This window comes from Brachyistius frenatus, unplaced genomic scaffold (assembly GCF_029030835.1).
Source record: "Brachyistius frenatus isolate BFR_SWC_R1_liver_20210118 unplaced genomic scaffold, ASM2903083v1 Contig_160, whole genome shotgun sequence".
NCBI lineage: Eukaryota > Metazoa > Chordata > Actinopteri > Embiotocidae > Brachyistius > Brachyistius frenatus.
Genome location: NW_027210759.1, coordinates 156,631 through 170,356, shown reverse-complemented (window position 1 = coordinate 170,356; position 13,726 = coordinate 156,631). Strand labels below are relative to the sequence as shown.

General features: G+C 42.1%; 1 protein-coding gene across 2 annotated transcripts in view; it reads left to right on the top strand.

Moving 5' to 3' along the window:
* The window catches only part of LOC138631597 (BCAS3 microtubule associated cell migration factor-like), a 212,482-nt gene that overhangs the window by 42,129 nt on the left and 156,627 nt on the right, over positions 1 to 13,726 (top strand). For both annotated transcript variants that reach the window (XM_069716632.1, XM_069716631.1), the window contains exons 8-11: positions 6,359 to 6,466; positions 6,558 to 6,634; positions 11,336 to 11,412; positions 12,149 to 12,232. In XM_069716632.1, coding sequence (XP_069572733.1) covers positions 6,359 to 6,466; positions 6,558 to 6,634; positions 11,336 to 11,412; positions 12,149 to 12,232 — 346 coding nt within the window. The remainder of the gene's footprint in view (positions 1 to 6,358; positions 6,467 to 6,557; positions 6,635 to 11,335; positions 11,413 to 12,148; positions 12,233 to 13,726) is intronic.

Genomic DNA, 13,726 nt, shown 5'->3' with positions numbered 1-13,726 from the left:
TGGTAAATATAATAAACCTGTCAAGCATGCCAGTGTTAACGTTGGCACTGTGAGGATGATAGCATGCTGGCAGCATTTAGCTCAAAGCATTGCTGTGATTGAATAGAGCTTCATACCGCTGCTAATGAGACTTATTTGTTTAGCAAAGACAGAAGTTAGAAATCCTAAGTAAAATGTTGTCTTTGTATAAATGCAGTAACTTCTGAGTCTGAAATGAATAAAAGTATCATTTGAATCCGAAATATCAACTCGGAGAATAAAGAAACAAGACTGGGAATCTGACGAAGATTTCCTTGCCAGCTTGTTGGAGACACATTATGGCTTGTACCCAAATAATACTGAAGTTTGATAGCAAGCCCAAGTCTTTAAATGACTAATGCTCTTTTTATGGCAATGTATCTTGCCAAAGCTGAACTTAACGGAAGTATCGTTTTTCTCTCTCTGTCCATATTCTATTGTCATCTTACATTCTGTGTGTTCTATGGGGCCACTCCATTTCTCCTTAATTTCTAGAGAAGCTTCTTGTCCTATCAGAGGAAGTAAATGAGCCGAGCCTCCTTTCCTTCATCCTCCTCATTTTGTATCCTTTCAGACCCAAGGGCCAGTTTGAGTAATAGTAATTGACACATTGATCTAATAGCGCCATCATAATAGGCCTGTTACTGAGCTGGGCAATGGTGCTCGGCGTCACCTTAACATGTGCAAGGACTGACATCCCGCCATGATCCATAATGATAATTGTGATTTAGCCTTGCTTTCAACCTACGCCCCAACGTCCCCGGCATCAGGAAATCTCATTACATCTGACCCTGCATTGCCTCCATTAGAACTGGGTCATTTGTTAAAATACTGCAAAAGCAAAACAATTGAACCCTGTGCCATTTTGATTCTATAACAGCGGGTTATCATTGTCCCCTTGAATCAATTCCAGGGGCCCATTTTTCGGGATAGAGCTTTGAATTGGATTGATCGGACTCTGATAATGCTGAAATCAATGGTGCAGCCACCAGAAAGTAAATTATCATTGGGTGAAATTTTTGTATTAATCTTAATGCCTGTACTCTTGATTGGTAATGGTAGCTGCGCTCACAGCGTGAGGACCTTTGAAATGTTGACGGAGACGTTAACCATCAAGACAGAAAAACGAATCAAGGATTGCTCAAAACTTTTTTCTGTGGCACCTCTTTTATCTTCTTCAGGAAGCATTCACATCAAAGCAGTGTCTCACACACACACACACACACACACACACACACACACACACACACACACACACACACACACACACACACACACACACACACACACACACACACACACACACACACAAAGACATGTGCACACAGTGTACATGCGGCCCTTGGACGGTGTTTTAAAGCTGGGCTTGCATTAAGACTGTGAGGGCTCACTTGGCCCCACTGTTCTCCAGCCATAGCCTTTGGAATCACATAAAACTACGGCACTAGTGCATACCTTTGTGTATGTTTGTATTTGAGTGCAAGTGTGTGCACACATGTGACATACACAGTGCACTGGGTTTAGCTCTTGCATTAGTCATCAGATGGTTAGTGGATATTGTTGCAGCAATTATTTTATTTTGGATCTCTGGATGTGTTCCTGCCGTTGTCTGTGTAAAGACAAATGAATTGTGTCAAAGTCCTGCCTCTGAGCTTAACTAACTTGTGTGTGTGCATGTTTGTCTATATACGTGTGTGTGTGTGTGTGTGTGTGTGTGTGTGTGTGTGTGTGTGTGTGTGTGTGTGTGTGTGTGTGTGTGTGTGTGTGTGTGTGTGTGTGTGTGTGTGTGTGTGTGTCTTAGTAGTGCTCAGTGATTGCCGTATCTCTGATTGGTAGAGTGTTTGTGCATGTAGAGTGAGCTGCAGCTCTGTCACGGTCCTGCGTCGGTGCAGAGTAGCAGATTCTTTGACAGCTGCACACACAGTTTACAGTGTTCAAACCAGATTATTGGAGGTATAGAGACTAAAGGCTCAGTATGACCTGCTGCTTTCCCTAACTGCTGTTACATGGAAGGATTACCGACATGGGATTTGATGACGAGCCTTTTCTGTGACATTGTCATGGTTGGATTCGAGTGATTTTTCATTTTTCAGGTTATTTCTGTGAAAACAATATTCTTCACAATATGACAAAACACTGAAAAATAGTATATTATTAATTTCAAGAACATAAACAAAATAAGTGTTATAGTTTTATATTTTGGTCACAGTTTGGTATTACATTTTCAGTAAAAGATAAGAAAACTGGTTTGTTGTTGCACATATGATCTTTTGTAAAAAATAAACACTTCCACACCACTTAAGTCACGCCCTTTTTAGGCATTAACTCCTCCTCCAAAGAGTCATGCTTGTTGTTGTTGTTGTGCACAAGTAAAGCACTTTGTGCATGTCTTACCGTTACAAAGCAAAACGGAAGTCATTACGTCAACAAGTTTGAATATCGCCATTATCACCATATGATGTTTTTTTTCATACTAAATATTATACCAGTATTATTACGAATGACACTATAATCGCACACCTCCACGTGACACTGCAGTAACATCTGCTTTATTTAATCCTGTTGCAGTAGTCACAACAGGTTGCTTTCACAGTATATATGATTCAATTTACAAAACTAAATTCTGAAATTTTTCAGTTTATATATTATTTGCAACCAATATCATGCACTTTATTGATGTGATTGACATCATTAAATCACTTGCATTGGATTTACCTGGACAGGCTGCTCATATGCTTCAATGTCCTCAGCTGTAGGGTTAGGGCCTGATCTTTAAGTGCAGATGGGACATTAGAGTTGTCTAATACTAAAAAAACCCAAAATAAAACAAATTATTACACCAATAAAGTATGTTAATTGACAAAAATGTATGAAAATGGTTGGAAATATAGACCTTTTGATACTACTTCCAGTGTTTACGTGTTGGTAATGGCAACTTTTGGACTTAAAAATGACTTACAAACGTTATGAAATCACAATCTGGATTTTGCTCTCTGAGTTTGACAATGTATTTCTCCGCTAGGACGCTGTATTTGTATTAGTATCCAAAGTAAGGCTCAGTACTTGTGAGGCACGGTAAACACCACTTGAAAGCACCATGGAAACAAGGCTGGAAGAAGTGAGAAGAGAAAGGAAGGGGAAGAAAATGCTGGAAAGACAAGCGGCAGACTCTATCATCAACTCCATTAAGAGCTTCCCACAATGGAAAACTTTGGGTGCATTTAGACTGGCAGAAGAACTGTGTCAAAAATGCCACCTCTTTGTTGACTTCACTGAAATGACTGCATTGCTGCAGAGGTGAATGTGTCACTAAAAAGGGACCTGTCAAAAAATAATACGGGTCACCCATCAAAGACTTGATCTTGGCCTCGGATTTTGCCATAACACAATACAACACCACTCTATAACGTGAACAGTTAAAGGTGTCAAAATAACATTTTCATTGGGTAGCTATTTGTTGAATACTTTTTTAAGTCTCAAATAAACTAGTTGTTACCAACCAAACACTTGAAGGTGAAGTGAAAACCCGTTTGTCATAGGAAGGGATAGACAATTCAACAACAATTAATACTGTTCAGTTTTTTATTCATGGTTATGCTTCCAGTAAAATGTGCATAAAACGTCTTGTCAAGGCATACCCAAAGTCAAATGAAAACTGTTCTTCAACCACTTATAGCACAAGTATGAGTTTGGTCTCCTTTAAAAGGAAACACTCTAAAATTTGATCCCCAACAGTCAGAGTCACTATATGTGTTACTGGCACCGAGTTATACAACTTTGAACACACTAAAGTAGAAGGTTTTTATTTCTCGCCTGAATCATTTTTGCAAAAAAGTGCCTGTCAATGACTGAAGGTACAAGGTATTATCTGGAAAACACAGTGGCGCTATGGTATCTGACTTAGTCCAGCTTTAAAGTTAACAACAATAATACTGATAAAATGTTTTACACTTGTTTTTCTGAGGGTATGTCTAGGCGTTTCCAAAGAAAAAGCCATTTGTAGAAATTTGGAAATACAACATGTAATATGGTGAAAAATGTCATTTATATAAAAAAGAACTGATCAAACTAGTTACAATAACACGAGCAATGAGCAAAGTTTGTAAAGGGTCCATCTGGCATTGTTTCGATGATAAAACGAATCACGAGAGTCTTAGCTTTCCATAGACATCTTTCATTAGTATATATTTTAACCTTTAACTTTGTTGACAAAAGGTGCCATTAAAACTCAGACGGCCCGTGGACGGCCCGGCCGTACGGTGACTGACTGTTATTCTGTATCCAGCCAAACTGATGCTCTTTCCGCCTTTAGCTGTAATTTGTGTTTAGTGCTAATTAGCAGATACTAGCATGCTAAAAGGGTGAGCGTGGTAAACATTAGATTTACTAAACATGAGCGTGTTAGTGTTGCTTGTCTTTTTAAACATGTTTGCGTGACCAGCATTTAGCCCAAAGCCCTGCTGGGTCTCAGCAGAGCTCCACATATCTGCTAGCGTGGCTGTGGACTCTTTAATCTTGTTGTGACACATGCAGGTTCTCGTGTGAACACAACAAATTAAAACTAATTAAAACCCTGTGCAGGCTATGAATCACTGATGCTTGTTCAAATATACTTCAGAGGTTATCCTTATCCGTAAACGCAGGACAATTTCGTTATCATTTTTCATATGGATTCTTTTCTCCACTGTTTGCCTTTGGTTCTACACATATTCTATGCATGTGTCCGAGTTTTGAATGAGAGAAGCAGATTTCTTTCCCCCCTAAAGAAGAGAAACAACAGTAGTGATTGGGAACGCAGACAGACCTCGACACAGGAGTTGGTCAGTGGAACACTGTGCTTCTGGAATATTCAACATGGCTGAGGTCATCTGTGTCTTGTAATGGATGAAAGTCTTCCCTCAGTCAGTTGGCAGTAGCTGTCTGCTGTTATAGCTTACTTCCTGATGATGTCTTGCTGTGGCTCAAGTGAGCAAGAAAGGAGTTTCCTCATTGATCAAGTTGTCAAATCGTACTAACCGTCTTTACTAAGCTAATCATCACTATTAAAATACAATCAATGGAGGTGTGCAGCTGGGTTTTGTTCTTTTCCATATGTTTTTAACTAAACATATGGAAAAAAATTAGGAAAGAACTCCATTTGTAGGAGTTCAAATTTGAAGTCACTGTGTTCGCCGGCACAACGAATGCCCCCCATTAGTTCAAAAAGTGTCCATGCTGAGACTGATGAAGTGTATATCTGCCCTCGGTATGCACACGCAGACTAAATGGCCTGTTGAAAGCACTTAGTCCTGTGGCTCAAAAAGCAAAACTAACAGTACATTTCACCCCTGCATCCTGAGCCAACACGGCACCACAGGCCTCGCCAAGGGTGACAGAGAATAGAGGAGCAAGAGGCTTTCCTCACAGAGAGGGAAGGGGCTCGAGGGACGGGGTGTGTGTGTGTGTGTGTGTGTGTGTGTGTGTGTGTGTGTGTGTGTGTGTGTGTGTGTGTGTGTGTGTGTGTGTGTGTGTGTGTGTGTGTGTGTGTAGGGAAGAGGGGGGGGTCTTTCTTGATTAAGATTTATGTCTAAATGTTCCTTTGCCAACAGCCGCTGCCTGCTGTTGGATAAGCTCCCTCATGCAACCCTCTTCTATGCTGTGTTGATAGAAGGGCTTCTAGTAAATGTGTTTCATGACAAAGCATTTCCCCTTTTGCCCTTCATGTTACTCCCTCTGACTCCGTGGACCCTCAGAGAGGGCAGTCCAGTGGGACACAGTGGAAACAAATACTATATGATATTCTTACTCTTCTAGTGCATATGTGGAACTACAGTGATTATGTGTTGGGCTCTGAGTGCCTCCAAAATACAGTTGACCTGCAGCTCGACACTGTGCTTGAAGGCCTTCTGTTCAGACACAGACAGCGCTCTGCTGCTAACGCTGACTCCTCTCGGTAGACATGGCCTAATGCAGGGTTGGAATAGTTTTACTCCAAGACAGATTTTAATGTTGGTAAATATCTCTATAAGTAATGGTTGGAGTCACATGTCAGAATATTTCTGTTTAATCAGTAAATGATCCTGTGTCCTGCCCTGACGCTCCTTTATGAAGTTATTTTTGTGTCTCTTTCAAGCAAGAATAAAAGACAGTTTAAAAAAAGTATTTCTCTTACTTCAATCAAGTTTCAAGTAAAAACATGAACTCTGAATGAAAATATCTGGATTGCAAACAAAGTATTCTGCACATTCGTTGGTTTTAGTCAAAGACTTGAAAACTTTGCTTATGAATAAAATCTCCTGATTTTGTCACAAAAACTTTTGAGAGATATATTGTGAGAGTGAATTTATTTCTCTGTTTTCAGGACAAGCCCTCCCTACTGCTGCACTGACCTGTACTCTCTACGGACGGGGGAAATGGTGAAATCAATTCAGTTCAAGACGCCTATCTATGACCTCCACTGCAACAAACAGTAAGACCAACTGACCTAAAGAAAAGCCATCGTCTGTGATACAGTGAATATTTATTTTCAACATATTATTTCTATTTCCTCCTTCCCACAGCATTCTTGTCGTGAGCCTACAAGAAAAGATTGCAGCGTTTGACAGCTGCACCTTCACCAAGAAGTTCTTTGTTACAAGTAAGGATTTATTTTGTATCCCCCTGTGTCGACATTTTCACTGCAAACTACACTTCACGAACACTCGATTTATATCTTAAATTTTCTAACCTGCTGCTAAGTCTGGCAAGAAAGGAGGAACGTTTTACTAAGTTGCAGAAATCTGTTGTTATTCCCATAAAAAAGAAGTTGGATTTTCACATAGATTGTGATCACATGTGACTTGTTATTATTTTATTGCCAATGGAAACAAGTATTTGTGAAATGTTGGGCCCAACCTCAGTGTTCTGTGCCGTGTGCAGGAGCACAAACAAACAGTGCCAGTCACGTAAGATGTGTATTTTTTCCAAACATGACCAGTGACTCTGTCACGCTGGCATCACACAACCCAAACAAACACAAAGCAGATCATTGCTTATAATACAAGCAGCCACCAAGACCTGCTGTAGTGCCGTCCTCTCCGGCTCCGCACGGTGACTAAACCACTTTTATCAAAACATGATGTGAGGCCCTCCATTTGAGGCTCAACACAGGAAAACTGTTTACAGCCCAGCTCCAGCGTCCCCCAGCTGTACCTGCCGTGTCTGCTCGAGGAGGCTGTGCAAGAAAGGCCAGACTGTATTACAAGGCCATTGCTGTCCACTTAAGTCATTGACTGGAGTAAACTGACCTTACTGGCTGGCTTTAATGTGTCTCCTCGTTGTCTGCCGGCCTTCCCTATCAGTGTCTGGGCAACAGGAAACCAAACATGCTCAATAGTTATTAATTGTTTCTGAATGCAGGGGCCTCCTCTTCATAACGTTGTTTGGTCCGTTTGGGCCATAAAAGCAGTAAACAAAGGGTGCTGTGATGTGCGGAGATCTGCTGCGGATGAGCTGTTTTACCGCCAAACGTCCGGGGACACGATGGTGGACATGTCGTGTTTTTATGAGCACTTAGTGTTCGGCCCATGTTTATGTTCTTGCTTTGCATTGGAGTGGTGTGTGTGTGCTCTGAGCTGGAACGCACTCACCACCAGCAACACACTTCTTCTCTGTTCATCTTGATTCCACAGCTTGGTTTAGTGTTTCTGACTGGAACAACCATCATGGTTCGGTACCATCTGTGTTTCTGAACAAAGAGTGTGAGTCTGTGGCTGTTGGTTGTACTTCATATTAATTACATGTGAAGCGAACTGTAATTACTGTCTTCTCTCTCTCTCTTTTTTTTTTAAATTTTTTTTTATAACATTTCAGCCTTTTAGTTTTGTCCAATCTCCATACACATTTCAAACTCTCAACTTAGTACGTTTTTGAACTATGAACTTCAACATGAAGTGAGAGTGTCTCTCATTGGATTTACTTCCTGAAATTTATAGGAAAAACAGACAGAATAGACATTTTAAATAAGGAGCCTTCAATCTGGAGACACATTAGTTATCCATCCAATGAAAACGGCTCTGTGCTGTACATGGATGGCCACCAGGTGTAATGTGGGCAGTGAATAAAGCCTGAGACGTGTGATTATAGCCTGTAAGAAAGGTGCATGAGAGCACTGATGCAGTTTGTAATATGCACATGGCACAGAGAAGGACACCACCAGTCTATCTCTGTTTGTACTGGCTGACTTTAAACACAGCACTCTTTGGATTTGGATGCTGCGTGATATTTGCAGAGGCTAGTACTAGTGTGAGCTCACATTTGGTTCGCTGCTTGTTTCCACTGCTGTGGGGAATGACAGGAAACTGCATGGGTTGGACCTCAGGTTGGGCGATATGGACAGAAGTCATATCCCCATATATTTTGGCTGCATGGCAGTATACGATATGTATCTTGATATTTTCTCCAAAGTGGGTTGAATATTTTTTTGTAAGTCAAAGCTACATGTGAAATGTCACAAGCACTTTTATTAACAGAGTATGATCAAAATTAAAAAATACAAAGGCAGGGAAAATATACAGCTGCAAACATATAAATGAAAAATGATATGAAGTAAATAGCGTGAGTGAAAAGAAACAGGTCTTTCTCTTTAGTTTGTTTCCATCAGACTGACGTGCTGCAGGAGGTGTGTCGTCTCATTTCCAGTGTGTCGGTGTTACTGGTCGTTTGCTCTTCTCTTTCTCACAGTGGCTAATCACCCGCTGTAAATTCAAACGTACACTAGTTCTGCTCACGCACTCACAGCTCTCTGCTACCAGCTGTTCAGAGCGGTTACCTTTTCTTCGCGTATCGGTTAGCGATGGCTTCTCTTTAATAAGCTGCAGAAATAAGGTGGCAGGTTTAATAACCTGCAGAAGACCAGTTGGTGTCAGATCACAAAGGAAACTTGTATACATGATGACATCACGTGAAGAGTGCTTATTTCACTACCAGTGGAAAAACATATATTTGAAATTTTTCAGGCATAATTTCTGACAAGCTCAGTCAGAATTTATGATTTTTATTTTGATATACTTCATGCAACATCGGTGCAACAGCGCCCTCTATGCTCCCACTCTATGTAGTGCAACACCAAAAGGCCCAAATCCTTTTATGCTGTCCTGTTTTTGCAACCTAAGGTTTTGCTTAAATTAAATCACTTCCAACACGAACAATATAACACAATGTTATCAACCCACAGTTCAAAAATCAAAGTGTGACTGTACAAATGCAGGTTTTTGAACACTTTCTGTCTCACAGCACTTTGAAACTCACACAGCTGCATGTTGGGATGGTTTGACTTCTCAGGAAACTGCTTTTGCAACGCAATGTTTGGGTCTGGCTGCCGTGCTTGTTGGACAAGAAAGATAATGTTCCCCTTTTCCCTCACCAACATCTTCCCTTACATTTGGAGATGGATGATTAGAGAACTTGGGGCTTCTCAGTTGATTCGGTTTCTGATTTTCTTCATCTGAATCATAAAAGTGGACTTAAAGAACCAAAAACACTGCGTCTGGACCCTTCCAGTGTCGTTGACTCTAAAACCTGCAGATAAACGGGGCCCTTTGCAAGTCTGCGTCCAGACACACAGATCGGTGGATATTGTTATGCCTGCTGCTTACATTTGCTTTCACAGAGCTACTCTTTTGTTTGGATTTTGTTGTCAACACTCTGCTCATATCTGTATATTTTTACATCATGCAGGGCTTTCGCTACGTGTGGAATAACTTGGCTCTATCTGTTTTTCATGTTGGCCACCGAGTGCATCCTTCTTATAAAAATAACAAATAAATGGTGGCCCGATGACAAATGTAGTTGGCTTGGTGGAGTGCCAGCCTGTTCAACTGTGGAAGAAACGAGGGCCTCCGTGTGCACTTCATTACACTAAAACATTCACTAATTTGGCAGCAGTTGATCTTTTTTTAGATTCACACAGGCCAGCGTGTAAAGTTTTGTTTCTGACCTAAAGAACAATTTAGTACAGCAGAAATTTAGAAAGTTGAAAGGAGTAACAGCAGAAGAAGAAGAGCCACAGAGATCTTTGAGGGTTGGGCCTTCTCTCTCTTCCTTTGATTCCAGTCTTCGTGTCTGTTTCCTCTCCGCTCAGCCCCTCGTCCTCCACCCAGGATGTCAAACACATGTTATCTCACCGCCTGGGCTCCCCTCGGCCTTGGAAAGGCACAAAAGGCTTCTCTGGCGTTACCAGCAGCCCTTGTGGCTTACCTCAACCCCCCCCCCCCACTCTCCCCATCAGCCCCTTCCCCAACACAGCTCACTAAATTACTGTCTGCCTCTACCTCATCTGCTCCCTGAGCACTAAATTATTGTCAGCAAGCCATTTCCCCCACACCTCTGTGCACTTACATTAGCTAAGTGTGTCTGCGCGCGCGCGTGTGTGTGTGTGTGTGTGTGTGTGTGTGTGTGTGTGTGTGTGTGTGTGTGTGTGTGTGTGTGTGTGTGTGCGTGTGACAAACGCCTGTGATCTCGAACGCAGCGGGTGTGATCATTATTGGATCAACATTTTGTTGCCTGTGTGTTTGCGCTTACTGGAAGCAGACAGACTGTCACTGTCTGTATCTGCTTGCATTTAAATATATTTATGACAGAATCAATCATTTCTGCCGTCTGTTTACAAGCACATGTTGGCCTGCGTTCACGAGTGACAGACGCCCCTCTCGGTCTGGGTGTTAGTCCCTGCAGTTCATATGCTGGAGGTGGAGGAGAAAAAACACATTGTTGTTTTGTCCAATTCATTTATCTGTTTGTGAACGCAGGGTTTTATTTGTCATTTAGGATTATTGCTTACTATTTTTATTTTTGCTGACTGCTCATGGTTGCGTGTCAGTGTGTGTGTGTGTGTGTGTGTGTGTGTGTGTGTGTGTGTGTGTGTGTGTGTGTGTGTGTGTGTGTGTGTGTGTGTGTGTGTGTGTGTCTGTGTGTCACCACAGGGATTATTGTGTTGGTCAATCAGCAGAGGAGCCATCCTCAATTTATTGGGTACCACAGTCTCCATTAGGTCATACTGTACACACACACACACACACACACACACACACACACACACACACACACACACACACACACACACACACACACACACACACACGTAGAGACACGTCACCCTCATTAGACTCCCATTTATCGTTCCCCACAAACACATTAATGGTTTAAGATAGTTAGAGAGGAGCCTCTGAGTTCCTGTTTTATGGTTAACTTTCAATCATGAGGTTATTTACTAAAACGTACATGAATGTGTATTTCTGTTTCTGTGTATTTTGTCATTATTGTTCTCCTTGTTAGTGGAACCATCTTCCTGTCTTTTCAGGCTGCTACCCCTGCCCCGGCCCCAGCCTCAATCCCATCGCTCTGGGAAGCCGCTGGCTGGCCTACGCGGAGAACAAGGTTGTCTACACACACACACACACACACACACACACACACACACACACACACACACACACACACACACACACACACACACACACACACACACACACACACACACACACACACACACACACACACACACACACACACACACACACACACACATTCATTCAGTGCAGAAGTGTCTTATCAGAGAAGCGACATATTTACCATTCCCCCCAAAAAATGCATTTTATCTATTTTCTGTGTCCTTAATCTGTCTGGATAAACAACTCATTCCAAGAAGAGTCCACTAGAGATGATAACATTTTGAAAATCAACAGATGCACAGGAGTTTTCTGTTTAATGGGATTGTTAAGTATTTACAAAAAACGAAATACTCCATTGTGCACTCTGCAATACATTTAATTTGTAATCGTGTTTTGGTGCTCTCCCACTCAAGTAATTGACAGATGGGGCTCTGTTTGTGTGACTGCCTCAGGATTTCCAGAAATGACAGAATCTATTATTTTGAACAGTGAGAGTAATACTGGGACGGACCTTTTCAAGTGGTATTGTATTTGGAATTAAATCAGAGCAGGTTGGCCGTTTGGTTCGGTAGCCTTTCTTTGAAAGCAAAACCAATTTCCTGTAAAGAGTTCAGAGCGGAGCCTTTTAATGTCCGAGTTCATTTCTCCAAATTTTTCTCCTGGTGAATCCCCTGCAGACTTCCACTTGATGTTCATCTGTAAACCTTTTGTGTATTTTGCAGCTGATAAGATGTCACCAGTCTCGCGGAGGAGCTTGTGGTGACAACGCGCAGTCTTACACAGCTACGGTGATCAATGCTGCCAAAGTGAGTGACAGCACAGACACACATTTATCTTCATTTTTCTAAAGATTGTTTAGTTTTTTTAAAGTTTTTTTTTCATGCTACATTATTGAACAGAGTTGAATTGCTCAGTGAAACAGACAATTGTCAGAAGCGTTTTTTATTCTGAGGTTTTCCTCTGTTCTGGGACGGTTCAGTCTTCTTCTCCAACAAGGTCCCCCTTCTTTTCTTTTTTTCCCTGTAAACTGCAACATACACAACATGTTCCTGATCCATGTTATCATCGTCAAGTCTGAAAAAGCAGTGCTATCTTATTGCCGTGTGTCCATACAGGATAGATTTGGGGAAATGTGTTGAAATTGAATGCAACGCAGCCTTTACTATGGCAAAAGCACAAACTTTTACTGCCATGTGCTCTCACCAGAGACACATGATTTTTTGAGGATGGATGAGGAGTCAAACTACTTTGCCTTTAATTTGAAATTTAAAAAATGAGTCCTGATGTTGTGGCTGTAATTGGTCTGCAGGCCCTTTGATCTGTGGTGAGCGTTGGCCAAATAAAAGAGCATGGAAGACAGTATTTCCAGCTCGGCCTTCACCATCTGTAAATGTGCTGACATTGGATCCACCTGGCCCGCCTGGCTGACTGGGCCTGAGCTTATGAGACACTTCATCAACCTGCCTATCTGTTTGTTCCCACTGTAATCTGTTTCTCTTCACTGGTCCCGTTTCACTCGTCTCCACAGGGGAGTGACTCTGAGATGGCTCGCTAACAGCCCACAGCTCCCTTTGATACCAGGTGAAATTCATTCCTGGTCTGATTTAGCCGCTTTCCAGCACATGCTAACTGGATATCCCTCATATGGTTCTGGTCTGGTCCTCCGTTCGACCCCAGAAGACGAGCTAATTGATTTACAAAGTGCAAGTGTATCTAACAGCTAGTGTGAGAAGTCTCGTTAGCAGGCTGATGACTGTGTACATTAAAAAGAGCGCTGTGTCGCTAACAGGTTAGCAGCGTAGTGAAAGTTGGACAGGAGCAGGGGGGGTATTGATATGCAGACAGGCAGTCTGCTCGCCCGCCCTCTTCTCATTTAGGACCATATATCTCAATATGGATGACAAGGTATCTCCTTCTGGCTCGTGGCGCGACACGCTGGCTCTTAGTGCTGACGTCCAGAGACATGGAAACAAAGGGGGAGGGGGGAGGGGGGAGCACATTAAAGTGTAATGGCTTTTGTTTATAAGAAAGATAAGAGAGAGAGAGTGCAACAACTCTGACAAACTGCTCCAAATCGTCTCTCCTCCGGTAAATGTGTGTCACATCGGTGTACGAACAACCGTCTCTCACACAAAGTAGGTTGTAATTTGTTTCGATGGCGACATCTGTGAGTGTGTGTGTGTTTTTCTCAGCCATCAGACATGACCTGCCCCACCACCCTCCACCCCTCCACCAGATCAATAGCCCCTGTTTGGACTACCACTAAGAACTCCACAACTGCAGTGATTAGAAAACACATT